The sequence below is a fragment of the Vanellus vanellus genome (genome assembly GCF_965231255.1).
Source record: "Vanellus vanellus genome assembly, chromosome: Z".
NCBI lineage: Eukaryota > Metazoa > Chordata > Aves > Charadriiformes > Charadriidae > Vanellus > Vanellus vanellus.
In genome coordinates this window covers 43,550,571-43,577,850 of record NC_138908.1, presented here as the reverse complement: position 1 = coordinate 43,577,850, position 27,280 = coordinate 43,550,571, and the positions used below count along the sequence as shown (strand labels likewise).

Genomic DNA, 27,280 nt, shown 5'->3' with positions numbered 1-27,280 from the left:
GAGCCTTGCGGCGCCTTTGCGCCTGCGCCGGGTTCCTCGGGGCCGGGTTCGCGGGCTGGTGGCGGCCGAGGCCTAGGCAGGAACGGAGGGAGCGGGCCGGCGGCGGCGGGTGAGGCTTCCCCCTGCCCCGCCTGGAGAAAGGGGGGGATGTGCTGCCGTCGCCGCCGGGGGCAGCGCGACTGCTTCGGGGCGGGAGGGAGCGAGGGAGTCTGCGGCGGTGGGGGGGCGGGCAGGCGGCCGGGGCGCCGGTGCCGGTGCCGGTGCTCCGCGGCGGGGGCGGAGGAGCCGCCCGGCCTGTCAGCCGGCGGCAGTTGGGCTGCCCAACGGCCCCTTGCCGGTCGCAGGGCCCAGTGAGCTGCGGGGCGGCCGGGGCCGAGGCAGCGCCGGGTTTGGGGACGGGGGGAGCTGCGAGCAGAGGAGAACGCGGGAGGGGTCTGGCTGCGCTGAGGTTGATGTCTGAGATTCAAGCGTGGTTTCCATTTATTTTAATAAACTTCCCACGTATTTCCTTCCTCCCAGGCCGCGGAGCCTGGCAAGTCCCTGCGGCCGCTTGAGAACGAGTGACGGGGCAGGGAGCGAAGGGAAGCTGAGCATTGCTTGGGCGAAGGGACTAGTTTTAAAAATCTGATTGATTTCCCCCCCCGCACCCCTTCTTTGTTTTTATTAATTGCTGCTGCCTGTGAGGTCTCGTGTCGCGGGGGCCTTTGTTTAAAGCTGCCGTGGAGGCTTTGATTAAGCTGTTTAGAGCTTGCCGGGGTTGCAGGTGCCTCTTTCCTCGTAGATAACAGGAAATTAGGCATTGCTGGTGTCTTGAAGGCAGGCTGACTGGCAAAACATAAAATTCGTCAAGGCCAACCTGTGTTACCGTGAGATTGGGGAAGCACAAAAACAGTTCAAAAGAGCTAGTCGACAAAGTTTAAAGATTATATTCCAGTCTAAAGTTGGTTAACATTGCTGTGGTAATTTTGGTATTACTTTTCGATTAAGAAGTCAGAGCAAATATGCCCATTTTCACAAATTTGTTTGGACACACTTTGAACTTGTGTGTCATCAGTTTTGTAGTTCCCTCTCTTTAATTCCTTTCACAGAGCAGTTGGGAGGACGTGTATTTCTAATGGTGTAAAACAACAACAAAACAACAAAAAATTTTGCTATCTATAACTGTTGTAAGAGATGATCTTTTGACATTGTTTCCTGGTTTATTTCCAGTTTGACAGTACATACTTTATTATGGCTCTCTACTGCTAAAGTTTTGGTGTCCTTAGTTCTTGAGGTTTCATAGCCTACAAGCTAGTTGTAGAGAAACGGTGAATAAGAAAACTTTTTTTTAAAAAGAATTTTTATAAATAAGTTGGGGGGGGTAGGTTTTATGAAATCAGGTTAGTTTCCCTTTCTCAACTGATGCTTGAAAAGAAGAAAAAAATTCTGTCATGAAGCACTTTCTCTGATTTGTGCATAATGTGCAGTGTCTCTGATATGAATTTAAAGGTGCGTTATCATGGTTATGAAAGCTTCAGCCGAAGATGATGATTCAGGATGGGAACTCGGGATGCCTGACAAGATGGAAAAGAGTAATACAAGCTGGATAGATATAACCCAGGATTTTGAAGAAGCTTGTAGAGGTGAGTTGTACTGCTTGTGTTCTGAGAAAACTTGGAAGACTAAGCATAGTTCTTTGAGGTGTTTTAAGGAACAGTTTGACCCAGGTTCAAGCCCCAGGTGAATGGACTACATTGATTCTGTGTTTAACTTACCTGTGACGTTGGAAATATCAGAAGAACCTCACCTTGCTTGCTCTTCCAGCTTACATAAATGTCTTTTTCAGGCATGTTTTTTAATCTCATGCATTTTTGCACCTGCTTTTTTTCTTTGCAAAGATTTCCTGTCTCTTCTGCCAAATGGAAACCTCATTCATCCATGCAGAATCAACACTCTGTTTTTTCCTGTACATTTTGGATATATATACGGTCCTATGATTTATACATTTAATTGCATCATTTTTTAGCGTTGGAACAAGGCCAAGCTTCTGGTGAGATGCAATGCATCCCAGTCACAGGGAAGCATTGTGTTCATTTAAGTGGTGCCTTTATTGTTACTAAGTATTAGTGCTAGTCTACTGTGACAGCAACTTTATTTTTTCAACTGATTTTATGATGGCATTAGGGAAAAATAAATATAAAACTGCAACTTACAACACACAGTATTATGTAATGATAAACACAATTTCCTTATGCTGTCAAAGAATTCCTGTATGTTAGTGGTATACTGTTTGTGTACACATCAAATCATCTAAAGACTTCGTTAAAAGTAGTGAGGAAAAGCAAGCCTTTCAGTAAACTCCCCTGGAAAAAGTTAGACATCTGCATGAAGGAGCACAGAAAACTGCTGTCTTGTGTTCAAGGCTATTCAGATGCTATTATTTGGTATTTCTGAACCCCCCTTTAACGATTGGTATAACAGAGAGGGATTAGGAAAGACTGTGAACAACTGGGGGTTTTTAGCCTTTCAGTCTTGAAAGTGGTCTGTAAGTAAAAGGAAATGAAGGTAGAGTAGAAATATCTGGTCTGCTTCCCACACCTTGTTCTCTCTTAGTATGAGACAGGTGAGCAACAAGACTATCCTGGAAACACTGCACTAGAAGGGTGATTCTGATTATTTATCCTGTTCTGTTCCTTTTTAGAACTGAAGTTAGGAGAACTGCTTCACGACAAGCTGTAAGTATGCCTGTGGGATAGTTCTGTTTTTTAGATACTATTAGTGCAAATATGTTAATGTTTACTAATAAGCAAGTTGTGGTATCAACTAAGTTTTTTTTAAACTTTTGCTTTAAATAGTTGAAGTATTCAGCACATCGTTCATCCTCAAAAGTAGGTGTATGATGCACCTGTGTAAATATTGAACATGTCTCATGGTGCGAGTATAACATTACCTTTTCAGTTAATCAGTGTGGTTTAGAAGTTTACAGCACATCTTGTGGTCAGTGGTGTTGACACTACTGGATCTACCAAACTATTTTATGTGGACATGCTTTTACTAAAAAATGCCAGAAAGACTTTAAGCTTTTACAGTTGGTTGCCTCAAATGTCACTAACAAGTTTAGGATAAACAATCCATGTGCTTTAATGTAATTCTTAAATGACATGCTGTCATGGTTTAACCCCAGCTGGCAGCCAGGACCATGCAGCCCCTCACTCACTCCGCCCAGTTGCGATAGGGGAGAGAATCGGAAGAGTAAAAGTGAGAAAAAACTCATGGGTTGAGGTAAAGACAGTTTAATAGGTAGAGCAAAAGCCATACACACAAGCAAAGTAAAACAAGGAATTAATTCACTGCTTCCCATTGGCAGGCAGGTGTTCAGCCGTCTCCAGGAAAGCGGGGCTCCATCATGTGCAATGGGTACTTGGGAAGGCAAATGTTAAATGTTCCCACTTACTTCTTCCCCCAGCTTTATATAATGAGCACGTAGCATGGGATATCCCCTTGGTCAGTTGGGGTCAGCTGTCCTGGTTGAGTCCTTTCCCAGCGTCTTATGCCCCCCCAGCCTGCTTGCTGGCATGGCCAGGTGAGGAGCAGAAAAGGCCTTGACTGCTCAGCAACAGCCAAAAACACTGGTGTGCTATCAGAGCTATTTCTCATCCCAAAACAGTACTATGGCAGCTGCCAGCAAGAAAGTCAACCCCATCCCAACTGAAACCATGACATGCTAAAACAGAAACTGAGAGCTCTACAGATTAAGAAAAAATATATTTCAAAAAATGCATCTGCTAAAATCTTGCTGAATTCATTAAAGAATGACATGAGGTAAAATTGTTTAGCCACGTGAGTCTGTTCACTTGGATAAAGAAAAAGGTGCTTGTTCAAGACTAATACCTCAGAAGACAGAAACACACTATTAAATGCAAACTTTGCTGTGCAAGGATGTCACCAAGTAGTTATTCAGTAGAATCAAAGCATGTTTTTGCGGTATAATCTTACACATAAGAGCATTACAGAGCAAATATGCTTTTCAGAATTAGAATGTGCCACATGCAATAACCTTTTTTATATAATAAAGGCTCGTGCAGCAGGTCTAATGAATATCATGTGTACCAAAGGTGAGACACCATATCCTTTCTCCTGTAGGCCAGTTTGTTGTGATTCTCCTGCAGGCTTTTATGCCCTGACTACAAGTGGTTGATTGTCGCGTGCTGGGATTTTCTTTTTTGTATCATTTTTTTTTAACACGTCCATTTTAAACTAAGTTGGTATATTCAATGGATGTTATTGTTAGTCTGTGTCATGTATTGTCATTAGTTTGTGGGGGACATATCTTACTTGTGGTTTTGGATGTAGCATTATAAAGAACAGCTTGTTCAGTTAATATCAGTTTATTGTTTTGTGATCTTAAAAACATGCTATGTCATTATGAGGTGTATAGGAAACAAGCGTACATAGATTGAGTAATGGGATGTTTGGCTCAGGACTATTCTTCATATTTAAAAAAAAAAGGCTAAGTTTTATTTTACTTTCAGGCATCTATTTTCTTTCTTACTTGTTGAGAGGTCCTCAAATTCCTGAAAACAATGATCTCTGAAGATCAGTAGTAGTGTTCACGTACCTTACCTTATCATCTGTAGTGAGTGTGCTGTTTGTCGTTGTATGTTCTTTTACATTGGTTTGTAAAGACTGTATTATATAAAATAATTATATTCAGAACATTTTTTTTCTTGGTGTTCTTAGTTTTGGTCTTTTTGAAGCCATGTCTGCCATTGAAATGATGGATCCCAAGATGGATGCTGGTATGATTGGGAACCAAGTTAATAGAAAGGTTCTTAACTTTGAGCAAGCTATTAAGGTTCGTGTGACTTTCCTGTTTTTACCTACACTGTCTGTAAAAGTATGATGTAGTTTTATCAAATTGCAGTTAAGCACAATTCAACATAATTTGTGTTTTCAGTCTTTACTTAAAATTTGTTTTTTTCTTTTTTGTTGTGGTTAGTTAAGCAAGAAACAGCTTGTGATGTTTAACCTTTTTATTACCTACATTATCACAATGATGCTAACTAATGAGCTAGCTACTTTAACAACGTTGACAGCAATGATTAACTTTTGATGCATGGTCAAGATAAATTGGTGGAGGGAGGTTGAAAGACTTTTTGTGTTTTTTGAAAAAATAATGCATTCACAGAGGAAAAGATATTTTTTTTTTACCATGGACCTGGGTTTGAATGGACTAAGAATTCTGTGTAAAATATTGGCCATCTGAGTCATGTAGAATAAAATGAAAGTAGTAGGGTTGCTGCCTTCTTGGTCCTGACCTTGAAGGCAGTAAAACTCTACAAGTATCTGCAGTGTAAAAAGTGTCTTCAAAGAATGGATCCTGCATTCTTTTCCTTGTTCAGTCTTTATTATGACCATACATATTGTTTTGATGACCATACATATTGTTTTGATATTTAAGTGTTGACAATTAACTGGTTTTAAACTTCTATTGGCTACTCATAAATCAGAAATTTTATTTTATCTTTCCTTTGGATAGCTTTATGTTTGGTCAGTGTTCAACACGATGGGAAAGCAAAGTTTTTTCAGAATTTGAGGCACATTATGAAGCTAATCAGTAAAGCTAGTGGTACACAAATATTCTGAAGTCTTAACCAAATTGTTATTTCCTTTTTGGCTGTACAAATAAGTTGTATTTTGCCTATAGGCTTCCACAGGCTTTAGGGTTTTTTCTTTGTTTGTCTCCTAAGGATGGCACCATTAAAATAAAGGATCTCACTTCACCTGAGCTGGTAGGAATAATGGATACGTGTTTCTGTTGTTTGGTAAGCACTTCACTGTTCTTAACATTGGATGGTTTTGCTTTCAAAATATAATCCTTTAATCCAGTTTAAAAAAGAAAAAAAACAGTAGAACTCATGAAAAAAGATTCACCAAGCAGAAAATACATACTTGGTATTTTAATTTCCATTTAGATACTTGTATTGTCTATTATGAGAGGCATAATTTTGATTTCTGGATATTTTGATTATAAGAAATCATTCTGGAAGAGAACTGGTAGTGTTTTTATCATTTGTGTTTTTTGAATGTATGGTATCTAACTGCCTGCTGTATATTGGTGTTTGACTGTGTTGGAGAGTGAGTGTTCTGTAACCTACTGCACTCTGTTGCTCATTTCTCTACAGCCAACACTCACTGAGCTTACAGGGGTATTTTGAAGAAAGAAAAGAAAGTACCTAAATCCATTTAGAAAGGAAATAAGTGAATTATCAGTTCTTTAATTGTGATTTTTTTCAATGTGTATTTCTCAATTTCCTCAGTAAATGATACAAATTAATTTCAGTTACTCTTTAAAATTACATCAAAAAATTTGTTTTTTAAAACAACATTTCAAATGAATTTAGTCCAACAAGATATGTAAGGATCACTGTATATTTGTTATGGTATAATGTAATTTGTCTTCTTTCTCCGCCTTTTATTTGAAAAGGGACAGTGGTCATACTAAAAATCTGATCCTACTGTGTTTTATGCTATTTTAAGATAGAAATAATTGTTTAAATTATTGAAGCTTTCCCTTTAGCTTAAAGCAGCATGAAAGTAGTAGAGAGGGAGGATCGTAAAAAGAAGCTATAAATTGTAGAAGAGAACATGCAGAATAGTGCTGAGTTGTTTCATAGCCGCTAGCATTTTTCATTCAGTATTGATATAGAGGAAGCTTATAAATCTGATGTTCTTTTAATTCAATGTCATGTTTAAGTCACAGAAATTAGACCTGGACTTTGTGGAAGAGGTTTATCCAACACCAGAATTTGATAGTGTCATAGGGTTTAGTAACTTACTGCCTGCCACAGCCAGCACATGGGCAAAGGTTAAAGGTTGAGAGACCTCTTGCCCTTTTTTGCTAGATGGAAGGCTGCCATGATCGGGACTTCCTTAATGATCACTGAAGCACAGTAAGATGGAAAAAGAACGGAGATACAGAAACGAGGATTTGGCTGTCATGAGTAAAACATTTAATTTTCTTTTCCCTAGATAACATGGTTAGAGGGACATTCCTTGGCACAGACGGTATTCACTTGCCTTTATATTCATAATCCAGACTTCATAGAAGATCCTGCTATGAAGGCTTTTGCTCTAGGGATCCTAAAAATCTGTGATATTGCCAGAGAAAAGGTTAACAAAGCGGCTGTTTTTGAGGAGGTATGTTTTTCAGTATCTCCTGTTGTTAAATATGTAACATAATATGTAGTCTGTATAACGCAAATAAAACAGTATATTCAAGAATTTTTTACTGTTTGATTCGAGGCTACTGTACAAGCAGCAGTTCTTCCTCCTAAAAATATTAAACTTGATCTCTTTTAAAATGCAGTATTTTTTTTCAATGAAAGTGTTGCATGCTGTTCTCTATATTTTGCTTGAATATTGGAGTCACTTAAGTATTTTATTCAAGAAGCCATGCAAGTCTTGTGGCTAACCATTTGAAATCAGTTTTACTTATGTTTTTCTTCCTGTTAAATTTTTTTTTTTTTATTTTTCCACTTAAGTAACATGATTGTCTTTTGTCTGAAATGTCCGTCTAGCAATGGAATCGGAGTCTGGTTTTCCGTGCTCAGAGTAGTTTTTGTTTCCTCTGAGCTTGGACAAGTCATTCCTTACTGACTACATCTAAAATTGGTTAAATAGTATTTTGCATCCGTAGTTCTTGTAACATGTTGATAGGGTGGCAATTGATGAAAATATGAAGGACATACTGATATTAGGGATTTATGCGGAAAATAATTACACCAAGATGGATTTGGGCAGGAAAGTCACCCAAATCATGGGTGTATTCAGTTGCACAGAGTAAAACCAGACTTTTATACTTGCTGTAGTTAACAAAAGCACCCCAAAACAAACAAAACAAACAAAACAAAAAACATTCAAAATACAAGAAAAAAAAAAAGAAAAAAAAAAAACAAACAAAATAATCAAAAAGAAAACCCAAACACCAACTTGAAAATGTAAAAACTACTGTTTATATTGCACTACATATTGCTGCTTTGATTTTTATTTTTTAGGAAGATTTTCAGTCAATGACCTACGGATTTAAAATGGCCAACAGTGTGACAGATCTTAGAGTTACAGGTACAGTTTGTGCTTTCTGTGTATCTGCCCATCAGTCTCTCTCTTGAGCATATTGGTTACTGTCAGTCACACCTAGTGAATTGGTAGGAATCTCAGATGTTTTTTTAATGGTCTTAGTAGCTTGGGAAAAAGAGATCAAATTATTTTTCCTTGAAGAAAAGGTTCAGCTGTTTATTTGTTAAATGCCTGAGAAACAGAAGTGCTTTTTGATATGCCAACTAGGTGGCTGGGCATGAGATAGAAACAAACCGTTGGAAAGTGCACTGCTTGAATTCTGCTTCTCTGCCTCACAATTTGTTGTGATCTAAACAGATTGCTTTTGAGGAAAAAGCAATCTCGTAGTTCTAAAGCTATGAATATGTATGTTATTAGGTACGTAGACATGTATGGAGCCTTTTAATTCACTATCTTTCATACATACTTGGAGCTTTCCATTCAGTATTTTTAGAAAATTTGTGAACACTTTAGCTTTGGATCAGTCAGCCTATACTCTGATTTATCTATTGTTGCAAGGCATCCCCACATTCCTCACAAGAATGTTTTTTGTCTAGTCTGTGGCTAATGGATATGTAGAGCACTTCAAAACTTGATTTCCCCTCAAAACTTTTTTCCTCTGAATGGTGTAATTGTACCTAGGAATGCTTCTCAGCTTTTAATTGTACTGTGACTTTTTCAGGTATGCTAAAAGATGTAGAAGATGACATGCAAAGACGAGTGAAGGTATTTTTTTCACGTTTGACTTGTCAGTTATACTTCAAGTGTACTTAACATAAGTTTGGGAGTTGGATTATGAAGAATGCCACAGTTTTGTGTCATTAAATGGTGGGGCTTTTTTGAAGAACTGCCATAGTGGTTTGTGTAACATGCTGACAGTTTGCCTTCTAGCTAAAGACGCTGAAGTCTTCAGACTTTTCTAAACTCTTTAATAGTTGCTTCATTAGTGTGGGAAACCTCGGCTGGTCCAAGGGATCAGAATGCGAGTTTAACATTGACCTTGAGCAGATATCCGTGTATCCTTGAAGAGACTGGGGAGTCCTGAGAAGAGCTAAGTAAAAAGATAAGGGTTGGCAAACGTCCTGGCTTTGACCAGAGCATGAACAGCGTGTGAGCAACAATTGTATTGGCTGGCTGGCGTGTGATGTGAGAGCGTATCGGGCAAAAGTAGAATGCTTGCATAGATAAGCACCTGGGTAAAAGCATATAAAAAAGCACTGCTTGTTAAATAAAGAGATTGGATTGCTGCAACTTGATGTTCAGTGTCATGTCCGTCCCAACAACGACACATTAGTAGTAGGTGGAATAATGATGTAGAAGATAACACTGGGCTGGGGCACAGAATGTATGTGTTTAACCTCTGGCTTTTATGCAGATATACTGTGTGATGTTAAAGAAGTCAATCTTCCTTTACCACAGTTTACAATATAAAATCTTCGTACGATTTCCTTGCCTGTTTACAGAGTGGACTGAGATAGGTCTCATTACTATAGGGGAGTCTTGGATCATTCAGATACCTAGATTATATATTGAGAGGTTTCGAACTTGAGAACTGATTTTTAGTGTTATTTAATGGGTGGATATTCAGGAGAGGGTAAAAGGATTTTATTACTAGCTTTTGTTTGCAAGTTTTATTAAATTATTTGACATTTCTTTACATTCTAGAGCACTCGAAGTCGACAAGGAGAAGAGAGAGATCCAGAAGTTGAGCTTGAAGTAATGAATTGTTACTCTTTTATTCTGGATTTCATGGATTAGTACATCATTATTTTAATTGGTAGTTAGCAGCTTGTGAGAAATGTGTCACCAGTGTTGCTACTACTTATATCTGAACTGCTTTAAACATGGCCCTGATCAAAACTCAGGCTTGCAGGTAGGCTTTTACGCTTTGAAGGGGTAGAGTTCTGGATTGATCCCAACGGCAGAATAGTGATGATGCTGCATTTCTGCCATTTAAGCACCTACCTCTCCAGAAGAATTAGCAAAGTAGGTGGTCTTCTCTGTCCTGTGCCTTCTTCCCTCAGTTCCTTCCCAGCAGCTTTTACTGCTGCTGGCAGCTTCACTGTCAAGGGAAAAAGTAGGAAAGGAAGGTGAAAGCAGTGTAGCTCCTTCCAGAAAAAGTGGTAGTTGATGTGGTTGATTTAGAAGGGTGTGGGTTTCCTTTCCCAGTAATGTTATTTTCTACAGAAATTATTTTTAACATAAATCTTCAGAAAAAAATTAGATAAAATGCTCTTAATAATTTGTGGTTGTTCACTTGATCTGAGATTTGAATGGCATTTGCATAGGAGATAGTTATACAGGCAGTAGTTGTGCTTTACCCAAAGCATCTTAGTATTTTTTTTGTGTTAGTGCTTCTCTGACAACACTACAGATTTCTTCTATAAATTCTATAACTTTTCTTCAGAATCATACTAGATACCATATTTTTAAGACTAGAGAGCGTACTTCAATAAATCTATAAAAGTTTTTTTTTTAATAAGTTTCAGGGTTTAATGCATATTGCTTAGTAATTTGTGGTATATTTTCATTACAGCATCAACAGTGTTTAGCTGTGTTCAGCAGAGTCAAGTTTACCCGGGTACTACTGACTGTTTTAATAGCATTTACCAAAAAAGAGGTACGTTCATGGGTGTTTCTGTGTCTGCGTGGTGATCCTGTGAAATACTAATTTTTCATTGTCTAAGGTCAAGCAATTATTTCGTAGATTCTGTAGATGTGAATTGATGTTGCTGCAGGTAAAACGTTGGATGGGGCCTTAAAGTGGCAACCATTCAGTTTTCTTTCATTTTTAAAGAAAGCACAGGGAAAGCTAGTAGCTGACATTATTTTGGCCTCGCAGAGAGACAGAATATTCCTTCTAGAGCACTTAAAGAAAAATATTTATGGGTTTTGGATTACTGTTTTCACACACGTGAGCAAAAACTCTTCTTTGTCGCATTCAGTCTCCTGTGGAGTTACCTGATATTGGTCAGTGTTTTGTCCATCTCTAGACAATTGTCACCTTTTTCTTCCATGTGATACTGGATTTGTATTTAGACTCCTTTAGTCTGAGGAGAGAAATATAACCGCTTTCCATGGAATTTGTTTGCTTTTATGAATAAAAGATTTCCTAACTGTTGAGGGGAGGAAGGAACTGCATGTTTTAGGGCAAGGGCATAGAATCACATGTCACATAAGACAAAGCTTTTTTTGAACAGATTTTCTTTTATATAAGGATAAATATCTGTTCATTGCTTATTGTTATTTCCATTTTTATAAGGAAATAAATAAGTTTCTTGCTTAAGTGGCATGGAGTCTTTCCCGCATATTTTGCTGTTGGATCAGCTACATACTATAAAAGACCTTGATTAAATTGAAAGTGGGGTGCAAATATCATTAATAGACATCAGTGTTGAGGAAAAAGTGATTGAGTGGTTAAGAATAATTGCATTCTGAGTATAACCATGAGTTATATCAGAAATCATACTGTGAAATAGAAGTGATATACACTGATGTAAAACCAAATTTTGTCTGTGTTAACTGCTGTGAGTTAATGATCTGTGCAAAATCACATTAACTTAGTGTCGCTCAAGTCTGATTATACTTAAAGTATAAGCTATTTACATCATGGACTGCTTTGATTTGAGTTAGATCTGCTTAGTAGCATATTCTTTTAGTAGATTTGTGGATGCTATAATATGCAAACATATATTATGCAGAACTACAGATCTTGTTCAGCTTGTGTTAGACAGACCTTCAGGGGCTTTTAAACATCTTTTTTTTCTAAAAGAAGTCAAGTTTCAGTTCGACTTGAGGTTTCAGATATGTGAAGTTCTGCCAGGGACTGTTAGTCCAGTATTTTTAAAACAAGATTTTAGATTTTACAGAGAGCTATTTTAAATGGTACCCAGTTTGCTAACAGATTTGGATTCATAGGACATCAGAAAATTCACCATGTCAGCAGATCATAAATCAAGATTTCTAATGGACATCTGTTATCTTCTAATGTTATACAGTGATTTCATTTCAGTTGGTAGGTTGTGTTTTGTCTATATTCTCAAGAATTCTGCACTTCCTAATGATAGATATTTTTTTTCCTATTTGCAGTTTGGAGTTCTGCCTCGTTTGGCAGAAGAGTTTTGTGGGGTGTTTTGCTGCCCCCCTTCCCCTCCAAAATCAAAGTAGAAGACTTGCATGTAGTGTATACTAGACTTTCAGTTGTAATTATTGTTAATGCTTATACAGCAAAAAATACAGTATTAAGTGTATCTATGGTTATATAAAATACAGAGAATGCTTAATTGCACAAAAATCAGTTGATTTTTTTTTTCTGAACTAGTTGTGTACAAACATTAGAATCCTAATATCATTCTTTTTTCTGATACTGTCATTAATTCTACAGGCAAAATATGTTGGTTCATAATGCGAATAACTGTTACCTGCCTTTCAGACGAGTGCAGTTGCAGAAGCTCAGAAACTAATGACTCAGGCAGCTGACTTGCTTTCTGCCATCCACAATTCATTACATCATGGTATCCAGGCACAGAATGATACCACTAAAGGAGGTATGTGTCAAATTTTACCATTTTTTTTCCTTTCTTAAATATGCTGTCTTGGTAAACTTTAATATCTACATGTATTTTAAAACAAATCACTATTTACTTTGAACTAATAGTACTTGTTATATGAGCTGTTACAGATTTGCATTGTTTGATCTTAAATTTATTTCACTAAATAATAGTTCTCCTGAAAGCAATACTGTCACTTCAAAGCCAGAGATAATGTGAACTTTTGATTAAGTGCATTGTACTTCAAATCGGTGTATATGCCATCTTAAAATAGGGAACACCACCTCACTGTCTGTACAGGTATATGCTGAGGTGTTGAGGGCTGGGTTTTTTTAAATACTAATCATTGTCTCAGTTGAGTAGTTAGTGTCTATGGAAGTTAACTGTCAATTAAAAAGTTCATTTTGGTTAATTGAGTAATTTGTATTATACTTGCATGTTTGAAGTGAGTTCTGAAAACACAGCTTATATGCAGCTTTTCACTTTGTCTCTGTCTTTTTTTTCTCTCTCCCCACTTCCTTCTTTAGATCATCCTATTATGATGGGCTTTGAGCCCCTTGTTAATCAGAGATTGCTGCCACCAACTTTCCCTCGATATGCAAAAATAATTAAAAGGGAAGAAATGGTCAATTATTTTTCCAGACTAATAGACCGAATAAAAACTGTATGTGAAGTAGTCAACTTAACTAATTTACACTGTATACTGGTAAGCAATATTTATTATTTATAGCCAAAAATAGATCCTAAAAAGTAGCTTGAAAAAATCATTCCATATATACATGCTATTGCTCACTGGAGAAAAAACTGAGCTGTATGTATAAATCTTTTGGTGTTTCTCATTGGTGTGTACAATTTCAAAATTTGCTGCTTTTCCTGATACATAATATTTTTCTTTTTTTGACAAAGACCTTTTCTCCTCTGAAATGTCCCACTTTTCCCATAATCTATTAAATAATTATGCATGTCAGAGGCAGAGCCCAAGCAAGTTAATTTCCTTGTAACTCCTTCTTTGGTTGAAGAGCTGTGTCTGCAGTAGCAGAACGTAATTCCTTGCTGTATTCCTGATTTTTTTCAGATTCAGTAAGCAGTATTCTGCATGTGTGCCTGTAAAACAAGAGAGCACTTAACACATGTTTGTTTATGCATGTAATTCCCTGATTAGGCATAAAGTTAAGCACCTGCATATGTTCTTCCCTGAATAAGTGATGTTATTTGCGGTTAACTCCCTGCATTTATTAAAAGACACTTAAATGCTTGAATTATTTCTTACCATACCTGCGTTCACTGACTGAGAAAAAAGCCACAGTTACATCAATGTGAAGATCAAGCAAAAATCTTTTTCTTCCTATTTCCTATTAAATTAAATTAAAGAGCTATTTGCATGGAGCATCTGGTACCAGTGAAACACTGCAGTTTGGTTACATACCTGGTTCAGTTATGTAGTGATCTTAACAGTTTCACAGTAGCTTTTGTCTATACTATCATCCTTCTAATTGTTGCACCTGAAGAAGAAAATTCAGAAACCTTTTGTTCTGTTAAATAACAGTTAATTGCAGGAAAAAATAGATTATAGCTTCATAATATGCTCTGTTTTGTTCAAATTATTCATGCTTACTTTCTTACAAGTTGTATAAGCTATGCTATGTGTATGTATGGGTGTTTGTGTCAACAAAATACAAGTGTATTCACACAACTGCATATATATCTGTATATATAAAAATGCAAATGTGTGTTTGTGTATAAAAACTAAATGCGTTTGTGTACGTATATATATAAAAATTGGCATATTAACCTGAATTGTCTTTTTTTTCTTAAATGTAAATTAGGATTTTTTCTGTGAGTTTAGTGAGCAATCACCATGTGTTCTTTCAAGATCCCTATTACAGGCAAGTCCTAATATATGTCTTTGAATAAAATACTTCTGCATTTATTATAAATATGGATTTATCTTCTTGTTTCAAATATTCAAATTATTTACATATCAGATGTATTACTAGGTGGTAAAAAATATTCTGGAGGTACCTAAGTATCAGGTATATGGAGGTTTATGTTCTGATCTAGTTTTTTAAAGCATTTTTAAATACTGTTGTTTAGATCATGTTAGTACATGCTAATTAAAACAGAAAATGTTATGATTTTTTCTCTGCCCTAAAGCTGGGTTGTACATGCATTTTCATGCTGTTCCCCATATGCTGTTTAAGTTTGGAGCTGGTATTTGTATTCATCCTCCCTGTTTGGACTGGTTTTCATGTATAGACTGCCTCTATTGGTACAACAGTTAAACTGATGGTTAGTGCAGAGCAGGCTACTACTTTTCTTTGCACTGCTTCACTTACCTTGAAACTATATTATATATTCCTTAACTCAGCGTAAAATATGTTCCTTATAGGAGGTTTTAATTTGATTAGGGTGTCTCTGAACATCAGAATTCCTTTACTTTTGATCCCAATTAAACCACACATAGAGGCGAGGAGTAAAATGTTTTTATAGTGTGTGTGTTTTGACTTTCCACTACATGTGTTTGTGCAAGCCCTGTGGGTGCCTTACAGCAGAGCTCTTTCTCCAGCTGCTGAAGAACCATCTAAGAAAGGGACACAGCACTCATGGAGGAAAGTGAAATGAGCACCAGACGTGACCAATTAAAGCAGTGGTATCTATAGGGTTAGAAAAAAGTCTGCATTCGTATGAAGATTTACCTTTGTCTGCCTCCAGGGAAACCACATAGCCAATTTTATGTTAATCTTCAAAAACATCTGTCCGATTAACTATCTTTCAAGTCCAAGAAATAAAATCCTTTTGCATGCATTGTCTTATGCAAGTAATAGAGCTATATTTTGTGTCATGGGAGTACCACAGGAGTGACAGATCTCAATATGCTTCTGTTTCTGAGTCTGTAACCTTGTACCTAGCTAAGACATTTTAATTCTTAATCTGACAAGTTTCTGATATAGTATAGGTACTGTAAGAGCTTTCTATTAGTAATTTCTGAGGCATTACTTTTGCCTTTAAATCGTGTTTCTAAAAATGTGTTTTCAATTTCAGACAACTTTTCTGGTAGATAACAAGAAGGTGTTTGGCACTCACCTCATGCAAGACATGATAAAAGATGCTTTAAGGTCTTTTGTCAGCCCTCCAGTACTTTCTCCAAAGTAAGTGGATCTTGAGTTTACTTGCATGTGTTTACATGTCTGAAAAAATACATCTGCTTACAAAAGCAAGGACAGACACATAAAGGACATACACATTTTGTACTTATAAGTGTGTATGTATGAGGGAGTCAGTTGCTGTTGCTGCACTCATGTTTCATTTTTAATTTTGTGCTACATAGACTGGTGACACTTAAACACATGTTTGTATGTGGATATTTGCCTTTTAGGTGTTGTCTTTATAATAATCACCAGGCGAAGGACTACATTGATTCCTTTGTGACACACTGCGTTCGGGTAAGCATGCATTCCAATGACAGCATGTTTAGATGTGTATGAGCACTTTCAAGATTTGCTTATGTTTGAAAATAAGACCAGTTTTTTTAGACACCTGACATAAATGCAAAATTGCAGAAGTTGGCCATCTAAAAATGGTAACATTCTTTTTAAAAAGCCAGTATAATTATTGCTGTTTGTTTCCTGTATTATGCTTCCAGATTTTTCACTAACATTTGACTTAATTAGAAATCTGCACCTACTACCTCTTTACAGGGCAGTTTCCTGTCACAAAAAAAAGTCACAAAACAAATGCAGAGCACTAGTAAAAACAAAATTTTTCACATTCTCTCCAGTTTAAAAAAATCAAAAATTGTTTTAAAAGATTCAGTTATTGAATGGGGCACAATAAAAATCTAAGAAAATCATAGTCATTTATGTTGGAAAAGGCCCCTAACACCATTGAGTCCAGCCGTTAACCACCACTAAACCATGTCCCTCAGCACCCCATCTACACATCTTTTAAATACCTCCAGGGATGTTGACTTCCCTGGGCAGCCTGTTCCAATGCTTGATAAGTAAAGTGAAAAGATATTTCCTAATACCCAATCTCAACCTCCCCTGGCGCAACTTGAGGCTGTTTCCTCTTGTCCTGTCACTTGTTACTTGGGAGAAGAGAGCAACCCCCCACCTCACTACAACCTCCTTTCCAGGTAGTTGTAGAGAGCAATAAAGTCTCCCCTCAGCCTCCTTTTCTCCAGGCTAAACAACCCCAGTTCCTTCAGCCACTCCTCATAAGACTTGTGCTCTAGACCCCTCACCAGCTTCGTTGCTTTTCTATGGACGCTGCCACACCTCAATGTCTGTCTTGTAGCGAGGGGCCCAAAACTGAACACAGTATTTGAGGTGAGACCTCACCAGTGCCAAGTAGAGGGGGACAATCGCTTCCCTAGTCATGCTGGCCATGCTATTTCTTATACAAGCCAGGATGCCATTGGCCTGCTTGGCCACCTGGGCACAATGATTTAGGTGTAAGAAATATGTCTCTTACTCTGTCTTCTGTTCTGATCAGGTTCCTAAAGGATGCTTGCTCAGTCTCATATTGACTTGTGTACAGAGAATTGGTCTCTTGCGTCACTCTAGGTAGCTTGCTTGCCTGCTACATTGCACTCTGTAGGAAAACTTAGGGAGCCCACCTCCTAATATAGATGTATAAAACAGGTGACTAAATAGCCAGCACAGTACTCCTCCTGCAGTTTCCAAGTTGTGTTGAAAATTTAAAACTACACCTTGTTTCTTTCAGCCATTCTGTAGTCTGATTCAAATCCATGGACACAACAGAGCTCGTCAGAGAGATAAACTGGGTCACATTCTTGAGGAATTTGCTACCCTTCAGGATGAGGTAATGTCCTAGGCAGCAGGCTGGCAAACTTTTCTTTGCAGGTATAGTCATACCGGACTGGAGCACGTGGCATTAGATTCTACGTGAATGATCAACTCTTCTATATGTCCTAAAATCTTTAGGACAAGGATTGCTCAGATGCAGGCCAGGAAGTCTGTAGTGTGCATCCAAAGACTTTGTGTTAGATCTGTTGAACAAAAAGGTATTATGTTTTTTAAAAATTAACTTTGTCCAGTAAGTAAACTTCAGGGAAACCAGCTGTGATGCCTGTAATTTAATGGTAATTCCACTGCTGGTAGTATCTATCCTGCTTGTAACTGTCAGTCTTCAGGATGTAACCAGGGAAAGGTGGATCAGCCATATTTACACAACACATTTGAAAATTCAGCATTATAGTTATGTAAAATGTAAATTGCAAAATTTTATAATAGTTTTAAAAATATGCAAATCAAATAATAACTCTTAAAAATATCTGCACCAATTGATTTTGAACATTTCTCAAGAATGGGGAGTGAAAGATGACAGGGAAAGGTTTATTTTCACTTGCTGGAAATGTATTTCTTCAACAGAGAGAGGCATGAAATAAAGTATTTTCCAAGATGTGGATGCTAAGGAGAACAGTTGAGGAACTTGGAGTTGGAGGGGAGATTTTGTGTGCTCCGGCTTCTCTCAAGATGGTTTGGTTGAGAGTTTGTTGCAGTACTGTGGCTGAGGCACACTGTTTTTTCACTTCGTAACAGGTTATGTGGATTGACTTGTTCAGGACTACTGACAGTATTCCAACTGCGGGAGACTTCATGTCTTCCATACAATTACTTTTTAAGACTGAATTGGTCTTAGCAGTATTTTAGTTTCTCTGGTGGGCCACAGTGTGTTTCTTGTATGCTAAACTTATAAATTTAATTTTTCAATGCAGCTAGTTTGTTTGTTTGGGTTGTTTTTTTTTAAGAGAGAAGTAATTATAGGCAATATAGCAAAATGAATTATAGCTTGTTATGGGTTCTGAGTTTCTATGCTCAAGTGACTGCTAAGAATCTATATATAAATACTTTTAAAAATGTTAAATTTCAAAACACCCTGATGTTGTTCCTGTATTACTGTATAGAATTTTTTTTCTTTGTGCAGCAGAATTTATTTATAGTTATGTGATTAACTTCTCTGTTTTCTGACAGTTCTCGGCTATAGAGGTGGCAATATCTGTAAAAACATATTTCTGTCTTGTAATCTGGAGCATGGCTTTACTGACCCAATTTGCTTTCAAATTTTGTTAAGATTTTATTTCTGGCAGAACTTGGATGTTGTTTCAGTCAAACGTTCTTCCTCCTCTGTTTGTTACTCTTCTCTCTTTTTCGATAGGCAGAGAAAGTAGATGCAGCACTTCATAGTATGTTATTGAAGCAGGAACCACAAAGGCAACATCTGGCTTGCTTGGGAACCTGGGTCCTATATCATAACCTTCGTATCATGATACAGTATCTTCTGAGTGGCTTTGAGTTGGAACTTTACAGTATGCATGAATATTACTACATTTATTGGTAAGAGGATGCTTTATTGACAACTGTTGGAGGAGGGATGCTCCCACAGAGCTATAATTGTGCAAATATTTAAAGGGGGGACTTCAACTATGACTTTTTTTAATCTCGGACTTGCTTAACACAGTATTTAGTTTACCTATTCATAAAATTACAAGTAGAGAAAAAAAAGCTGTATATCTCTTTTCTAGACTTACTAAATAGTGTACTTTTTTGTTCTGAAATAGTAATTTGCTCTCTATTTAGCTTTTTAAAACAGTGTCTTCTAATGACAATAAATGAAAAATATGCCAATTTTGGCAGACAAGAGATGCAGGAGGAAAGCGATTTCCTTTATTCTTTTCCATCTTTGTAGTACCAAGATCAATAGTCTTGTTGATCTCTAATATTTTTAAAAAGGTCCCAGAGTTTTAAGTTGTGACTGGAATCTGAAGGTTGACTAGGTAAAAATAACATCTCATTCTGTGAGCATATTTGAAGAGACATCTACCTTTGGTTAAAATGATTGAACTCTATGGAGTCAAAATACTTTTTTTTTTTTTTTCCCCATTTCCATTCACATTAATTATTTTTCATAGTTAGTGGCTTAGTCCAAAAGATAACTGATTTTTAGATTATTCATTTTTTATTTCAGCAGTAACAATTTAATATTGAACCTTCCTGTGTTAAAGTGCTGCTGTACTTTGGTGTCTTGTTTTGTTTTCTGTAAAGCTACTGATAAACTCTTATTAGGTAAGCTGTAAGCCTTCTTTCTGAGAGATTAGACTGGTTAAAATGACTTGAACTTCAGTGCATTTCATTACGTTTCTATGCTGTTTCATCAGTGGATTAAGCAATAAGTGAGAAAATTAATACTCCAGATAGGTACCAAAACATGTCAATGTTCTTTAAGTAATACCTCAATATGTAATATCATGTTTTCTGTAAGACAGTATTTTTTACATGCCCGTATTTCCCCCTGCCATTTTAATAAAATCACTCTTAATTGGAACTGTCATGTCAACTGCTTTATCTACTTACTGTAAGGGAAGGAAAAAAAGAGAGGGAATTTCTGAGGGGAAACATGCAATGAAACTCGTAATTATTTCTTAGTAATTTTTCTTCTGAATTATGACTTACAAAGTATTATTTCTTTTCATGTGCTCCAGATCTGTAATTTCTACTCTTTTTTTCTTTTTGTTGTTCCTTTTGATTTGAAATGCATCGAGATTTATTTGACCTGCTTCCTTTTACTAAGAAATTGCTTTTAAAGAATTCTTAGTAATTTCTTTTAAATCTTAAAGAATTGCATGTGAATTTCATGTTCCTGTGGGCTTGACCCTTTTATTTAATATTTCTTGACTTTTAAAAATGCTTGAAACAAAGCAGTAATAACCTTATTTCTCAAAACAGTAATTCCTAACAAAAGTAGAAAGGACTTTAACACAGTGTATTTTTAAAAAGTGCTTCATTTGCTGGAGGAAGGAAGAATTCTAGAAAAATTTGATCTTATATGGGTTTTGAAATAATAAGAAGCTTAGACTTCACTTAGTAAACATATAAGAAACTTGTATACCTTGACCTGTCAGTGGTTGAATCTGTACAGAGTCTTGTTAAAAAACAAACAAACAAAACCAGAACAGAGACTTAGCTGTTGATTTCAGCTGTGCAAAACAAAAAGTTCTAACTGCCCTAAAAGTTGTCCATTACTACTAGTTCTTTGAGTAAACAACTTGGCATACAGTGAGGATGTATGCATTATGAATACATTTTCCACTGTAGTATCTAACAGCTACATACTGTTTTTACTATAGGTACCTATCAGAGTTCCTCTATGCCTGGTTGATGTCAACACTGAGCCGCGCTGACAGCTCTCAAATGGCAGAGGAGAGAATAATGGAGGAACAACAGAAAGGCCGTAGTAGTAAGAAAACAAAGAAAAAGAAAAAAGGTATCTAGGTGTAGAGTGTAACTCGGATTTCCCCCCCCCGCCCTCATGCAGGCATGTAGAATTAAAATTCAAAATTTATAGTCAACACTGTTATGGGTATGAAAAATGTCCTGAAGTGTATGAAGGCTCGATATAAAACTTTTTGACTAAAAAAAGTCAGTCACTGCATAAGAATTTCCCATTTATTTGCTTACTTTTAGATAGGTCTTTCAGAAAAAACTCAAACTCATTTATATTCACAGCTTCACCATTTGTGTTATGTTGGATCCTGTGAGATATAATTAACAGGTCCACAGCAATTAACCTTTGAAAGATACTACCTTCCTACAGTCTGTAATTCCTGCAGAATTACGATTTTTGTGACTGTAGCTAGATTCAAAGACTAGCCTTTCAGTGTATTTCTGTAATTTTTCTTTGGCTTCAGAAGGTGTTCAAGCATGTTTCTTAATTTTACAGTGGTGAGTTGCCCCATTTCAATTCAGTGGTAGTACTGTTGTGCAAAAGCCCCTTTAGAAACTCTTGCTTTCACTGGTGTATATGCATGAGAGAAAATGAGAATTTCCCTTCCTACAATATACCAGTCTGGCTCTGTAGTCAGAACTGTAAGCCTACTAAATGCCAAAAAGGCATCCAAACCCAGTGCCTAAATAGCATTTGACACAGATTTGCCATGCGTAAGTGGCTACTAAGATTGCAGAATGTTGGTTACCTTAGCATTAACATTGCACATAACCACCATGCAGAAGCTTGCTTTCATTCTTTGCTATTGCTTCTTTTTTGTGTGTTTATCCTTGTTGTCTTTTCAAAGGAGACAAACAATTAGATATGACAGCTCAAGGCCATATCAACTAAAGTCCCTTGTCTCTAGAAATACAGAAAAATGCTGCTGTGTTTTATACTTTTTAAAAAGGTGCCAAGTGTGGGGCAATTTGGCACCAGTTAAACACTGGAAGCTAAAGGGGAGCTTAAAGGAATATTATCGTATTAGGATAAAAATGCATTAAACTTTTAGTCTTAAAAGTTTAAAAAAAAAAAAAAATCAATTAACTAAGCGAACAGGCCTCTAAACTATAAGCTTTAAATTCCAGACTGTTTAGTGTTGTATAGTGGCATGCTAACACCACTGACTGCCTGGACCACTTTCTTTCATTGACAGCGTATGGTATTCATGTGACTGTTAAGTATGTCTTGAGATATTTTGTGCAATCAGGAGCCAGGTGAGCAGAAATGCATGTCCATGCTTTTTATGCTTCAGTTTTCTTTCATTATTTTAAAATATAGCTGAGAATTATGTCATTTTTGTAAAATTTGAAAGAACTGTTTTGATCTGAAACTAATAAGTGTACTTACATTGAATAAACAAAAAAATTTGTGTGAAATTTGCAGTTCGCCCTCTCAGCAGAGAGATCACCATGAGTCAAGCGTACCAAAATATGTGTGCTGGGATGTACAAGGTAATTTATTTGTGCTTGCTGAACAATGGCTTCAGTTTTTTTTGTAATAGGAATCAAGCATACATTGCATGCCTTCTGTGTTTTTAGTGGGACTGTAAGTTAGGTTCAAGTTTATGATGTGATATAGTTAATTCTTTCCTATTTTTCTGTCCTTCCAGTAATAGCTAACTCATAACTTTCATCTTGTTTACAGCAAAATATGACATAAAGCCAACACTTCACTATATTTACCCTTTCCTTTTTAGACAATGATCGCATTTGACATGGATGGCAAAGTAAGAAAGCCTAAGTTTGAACTGGATAGTGAACAAGTTCGATATGAGCACAGGTTTGCTCCATTCAACAGTGTTATCACACCACCCCCAGTGCACTACTTGCAATTTAAAGTGAGTAATCTTAAAACATGGTGTCACTCATGCTTTTATAATAGTCATTTGCTCACCTGCTTTAAGACATTGTTGTCATTGTAAAAGGAGCCTTTGATATCTCACAGTTCATATTGAAGCATAAGTCAAAATTGCAAGGAGTCCTAGGTGTAGTTGTGTGCTAAGAAAATACTTTGCTTTGGATTCTTATGAAAATTAAACTCATAGACATGTAAGTATTGGTCTGATGTGGCAGTTTGAGATGCTTGTGTTGCTTTGCATGAAAATAAAATCTCTTGAAAGACTATTGACAGACTTTTTGACTGTGGTTTATATAGCAGCATGTTTTTATTACTGCAGCAAGCAAACAGGAAAATGAAACAGAAGTAACTTTGAGTGTTAAATCACAGAAGTGTTGGTTGGAAGGGACCAGTGGAGGCTTGTCTTTTCCAGTCTCTATGAAGCAGCATTATAGATCACATCAGCTGTGTCTTTGTCTAGCTAAGGCTGAAAAAATCTGAACTGAAACTGTACTATTTTATATGCCTGTCACTCTCCCTAATTTAGTGTTACGAACAGACATAGTGGAAATTAAGACTATAATGGCTTCCTCTTTGTCACTGAAGTTTTTTTTATCCCTGACAAACAAAAATAATTTGGAAGTATAAGAATTATATAAAATGAAGTTTTGAACAGTTTCAGTATCTCCTCTGCTGTAAACTTGATTTGAGTAAACAATATCATATGCTTTTTTTTTTCTATTTTTTTTTGCTGTAATTTCACACCCTGCTGCATGGCACTATTAAAGCAAATGAATGACAAGTTGTTCAGGAGAGGGATTGTTTTATAAAGAGTATGAGAAGTTCATTGCATTTTGTGGCACTATAAAATAATCATTAAGCACGGAATTGCTGTTTGGTGTTTGCCATTTTAAATACTGAAGTTGAAACATTTGTTTTCTTAAAATAATTATTTAGTTGACAAAACTCTTCTTTAATGTAGTAATTTGGTTTTATTTAAGGTGATAAAAATATGATTTGTTGGCAATTGATTTTAATATATATATTTATATATTTCTGTAACATGCTAGGAAATGTCTGATTTAAATAAGTACAGCCCACCTCCTCAGTCATCAGATCTCTACATGGCAGCTAGCAAACACTTCCAGCAAGCTAAAATGATTCTTGAGAATATTCCTAATCCAGACTATGAGGTAAGGCTGAAATACTGGAAAAGGAAGTATTTGCTCATAGTAGAGTGTTTTCAGATGGATCTGCTTGAGATCCAAAGTGTACTTTGTCAAAGTGCTGAGCAAAGCTGAGTGATTTGATTAAGGAGTGGATGGAGGAGGTTGTTGGCATTTTACACAGTGGTCTGTTTCAGTGGATTAAATAACATAATCAGGGTTGTGCTCACTGTTCCGAAACCTCTCCCTGCTGAGTATCTTGGATGCAAGAGCACAACTTAGTTCATTCTTGTGTGTTGCCTTCTGGCCCCATTCTAAAAGCATATCGGTTTCAACAAGAAGGTGACACGTGCTTGCCTCACTTACCTGGAATCTGGTAATTCACATATGCCTCCTGAGAGGTGGGAAAAATAGGTTTGAATGTCATCGGGCTGAAAAGAGGATCGAGTCTGGCACTTTCTTCCTAGAGCAGTTTTCTCAGCACTGCGCTGTAAATACAGGTAGGATTTTCTTCCTCTTTGTCCATAGCCTAAAAACTAGGTGTCTGTGACTGTATTTTGGAGCAAAGAGGATGCTTATTCTGTCACATCTGAGCAGATTAAGAACAATTATGGGGTTGGGTCCTCCTGAGAATTTAGGAATCCCTGCCTGTTCTCTGGATCCTGGTGGTACTCACACATGAGCTATCTGATTGAGGCTAACCAGGATAGTTAGAGGTGGTTTGATCATGCCCAGAATACTTCCACACAAAAAGCCACCAGTTTGATACTTGGGTTTCCTCTTCTTATCGTGTTATGGTGTTGAGGGTAGATGCCTGGAGTCTGTCTAAACCTTTATTTGGATGAGTGCCTCAGAACTTCCCACAGTTTAACAAGTTTCAGCGTAAGCATGGAGAGCAATGGTTTCTGTGGTCTGTTGAATAAAAAAAGTGACTATTAAAATAAATGCCCCCTTCATTAAATTTCATTAATCCAGCTGTTATACTTCAAAGCAAATCCAAACCACCCTGATTTCTGTTAAACTGTAAGAGGACTGCTGTATTGTTAGAGTATGTAAACATTTGAGTATTACCTCTGAAATAATTTTGCAGTCATGCGCTTTCACTTGAAAACTTCTTGCTGTTTTGCGTTTAGGTCAATCGCATTCTAAAAGTTGCTAAACCCAATATTGTGGTCATGAAGCTGCTGGCAGGAGGCCACAAAAAAGACTCGAAGGTAAGAAAATGCTAGTTGAATTGAATATGAAATACAGTATTACAACCAGTGCTACCACAGATCTCTTACAGCTGAATGAGCAGGTTCAGGCATAGTTACTCTAACTCTTAAAAGAACTGGGAAAGTCACAATCCATTCTTCCCTTGGAAATTGTTGTAATTATTTAAATATGGAAAACCCTCATTTCTAAATGTTTTGGAAAAAGAACTGGGAAGTGCATGTGGGATGACATGTACAAATATGGATGGGTATTTTTCAAGAGCAAGAAGTAATTGGTAGAAGTGTATCAGCAGCTTGTGCGAACGTGGTTGGAAGAGGCTGACAGCCAGGACTAGTGGGTTCCAGCTGGGCCAGAGGGAAGAGAGGGCCTTCAAGTGTCCTGCCAAAGACTGGGCACAGAAGAGTGAAGGAGCACACTGCAGAGGCACACCAGCACTCTACAGCTTTGTGCCCATCACTCTTGGAGAATGATTAACATATCCAGAACTGGACTGGAATATTTTTCAGGTATTAATTTAAAGAACTAGGATTTTTTTTTTCCAATCTTTTGCTGTTGAGAAGTTTTCTTCAATCATCTGCAGGGTATCCCTCATTTTGAGTATGAAACGCAGTAGTACTGCTGTGTAATGCTTTACATCTTTGCTTTCTAGGTTCCTCCAGAATTTGACTTCTCCCCTCATAAGTATTTTCCAGTTGTGAAGCTTGTTTGAAAGATGAGATTATTGTTAGGATACCTGAAGCATAACCTGTGCATCAGATACATAGCCTGGAAATATCTACTTTTGTACCCAGACTGAGAGGGATCTCCAGGATAAAAGTACTGTTACATGGAATATCTGTAGTCTGCCTTCTTTATGTGATACGAATGAGAACTGCTGTTTTAAAGTGGTTTGTATAAAGTTTTATGGGTGAAGCTGATTTTGATCAACTGTATTGTTGAAGGATGTTGTACCTTAATTGATCTTATTACAGATTTAATCATGTCATTTTTCTGAATGAGCTCTGACAGAAAATGGTGGTTTAGGAATTTAGTAACATTTGGAACTGAATAAAAATGATGCAGTAGAGCCTCATGTCTGATAAGCACAGCTCAGCTACTGAAATTCTGCTTTGAACAATGTCAGTTGGAGAGACTGTGAGTTTCCGTATTTTTTTGCCTGAATTGCATCAGATTTGCTCACTTTCCAGTAGGAAGACTGGGATCTCTTCCTGCCAAGTCCTGCAAGCTAAAATAATCTTAAGAGCAGATGAAAACTAGTCACTTACCTCCTGCTGCACTGAATTCAGTGATTTTTGTTTACTGAAGTCAGTTGTCTAGAAGGTGTTTTGCCTCAAATGTAGTAGAAGTCCTTGAAGACAGTGAGAAATGGAATAACTTACTTCTAATTGCAGTTTATTCCCTTGTCTTTATTCTTCATGGTACCGGAGAATCTGTGTAGCTAACACTGTAATAGTCACTAGCAACACAGAACACAAGACACTAGGAGTGCATTTTAACTACTCTGCAACTTTTATTTCAATCCTGTTGTTACTTTGCCATTGCAAAAGAGGGACTGCTAATTGTTCCATTGCTCAGTCAGCTCTTGCATGACCTTCATTCTCTTGTTTCGACTGCCATGCTGCTGCTGGATCCTACTGCCTCCCATAATGGTTGATGTAGCTTGGTTGACATAGGTAGAAATCCCAAACAGAAGGATCCACAAAGCTACCCTTTCCTTCCTGGAACAGTTCTTCCTCCTGTGCTTCCAGATGTGAAATAGCGGTAAAGCTGTTGTGCTGAGCAACCTTCTGCTACAAGAGGAAAAAAAACAAACCAACAGTTAAGAAGCTGAGTTGCTGTTTGACAAAGCATACTGCCAAGTCTTACCTGGGCTGTAAAAGCAAATCCTCCAGGCTTAACTGTGTTGGACAGGACAATTCTTGATTTTGGTGCAGAATGGCTTCCTCCATAGTGATGAGCTTGTAACTCTTTGACCATGAAGACATTTGTACTGTGGAGTTAATACCCACTTCAGCAGTAGCACTGCTGAGCTAGAGCTGGAAGACAATGAAGAAACTGAAGTAGAACACCCACTTATCCAGCAATTTGCAACTTCTTGAAGAAGCACTGCTCTGAAGACATGCTTTT

The 27,280-nt window shown here is 37.1% G+C and overlaps 1 protein-coding gene across 1 annotated transcript; it reads left to right on the top strand.

The window, feature by feature from the left end:
- On the top strand, nt 1–26,219 carry NAA35 (N-alpha-acetyltransferase 35, NatC auxiliary subunit). Its single transcript, XM_082497103.1, has 23 exons — nt 1–109; nt 1,489–1,622; nt 2,681–2,714; nt 4,720–4,834; nt 5,730–5,804; nt 7,012–7,179; nt 8,037–8,103; nt 8,780–8,823; nt 9,763–9,813; nt 10,634–10,717; nt 12,530–12,644; nt 13,175–13,353; nt 14,474–14,533; nt 15,690–15,796; nt 16,024–16,090; nt 17,373–17,471; nt 18,828–19,006; nt 20,797–20,933; nt 22,320–22,387; nt 22,633–22,773; nt 23,843–23,965; nt 25,072–25,152; nt 25,803–26,219. Exons 2-23 carry the CDS (start codon nt 1,499–1,501, stop codon nt 25,860–25,862), a joined length of 2,178 nt encoding a protein of 725 aa, XP_082353229.1. The 5' UTR covers nt 1–109; nt 1,489–1,498; the 3' UTR covers nt 25,863–26,219.
- Nucleotides 26,220–27,280: the final 1,061 nt, after the last annotated feature.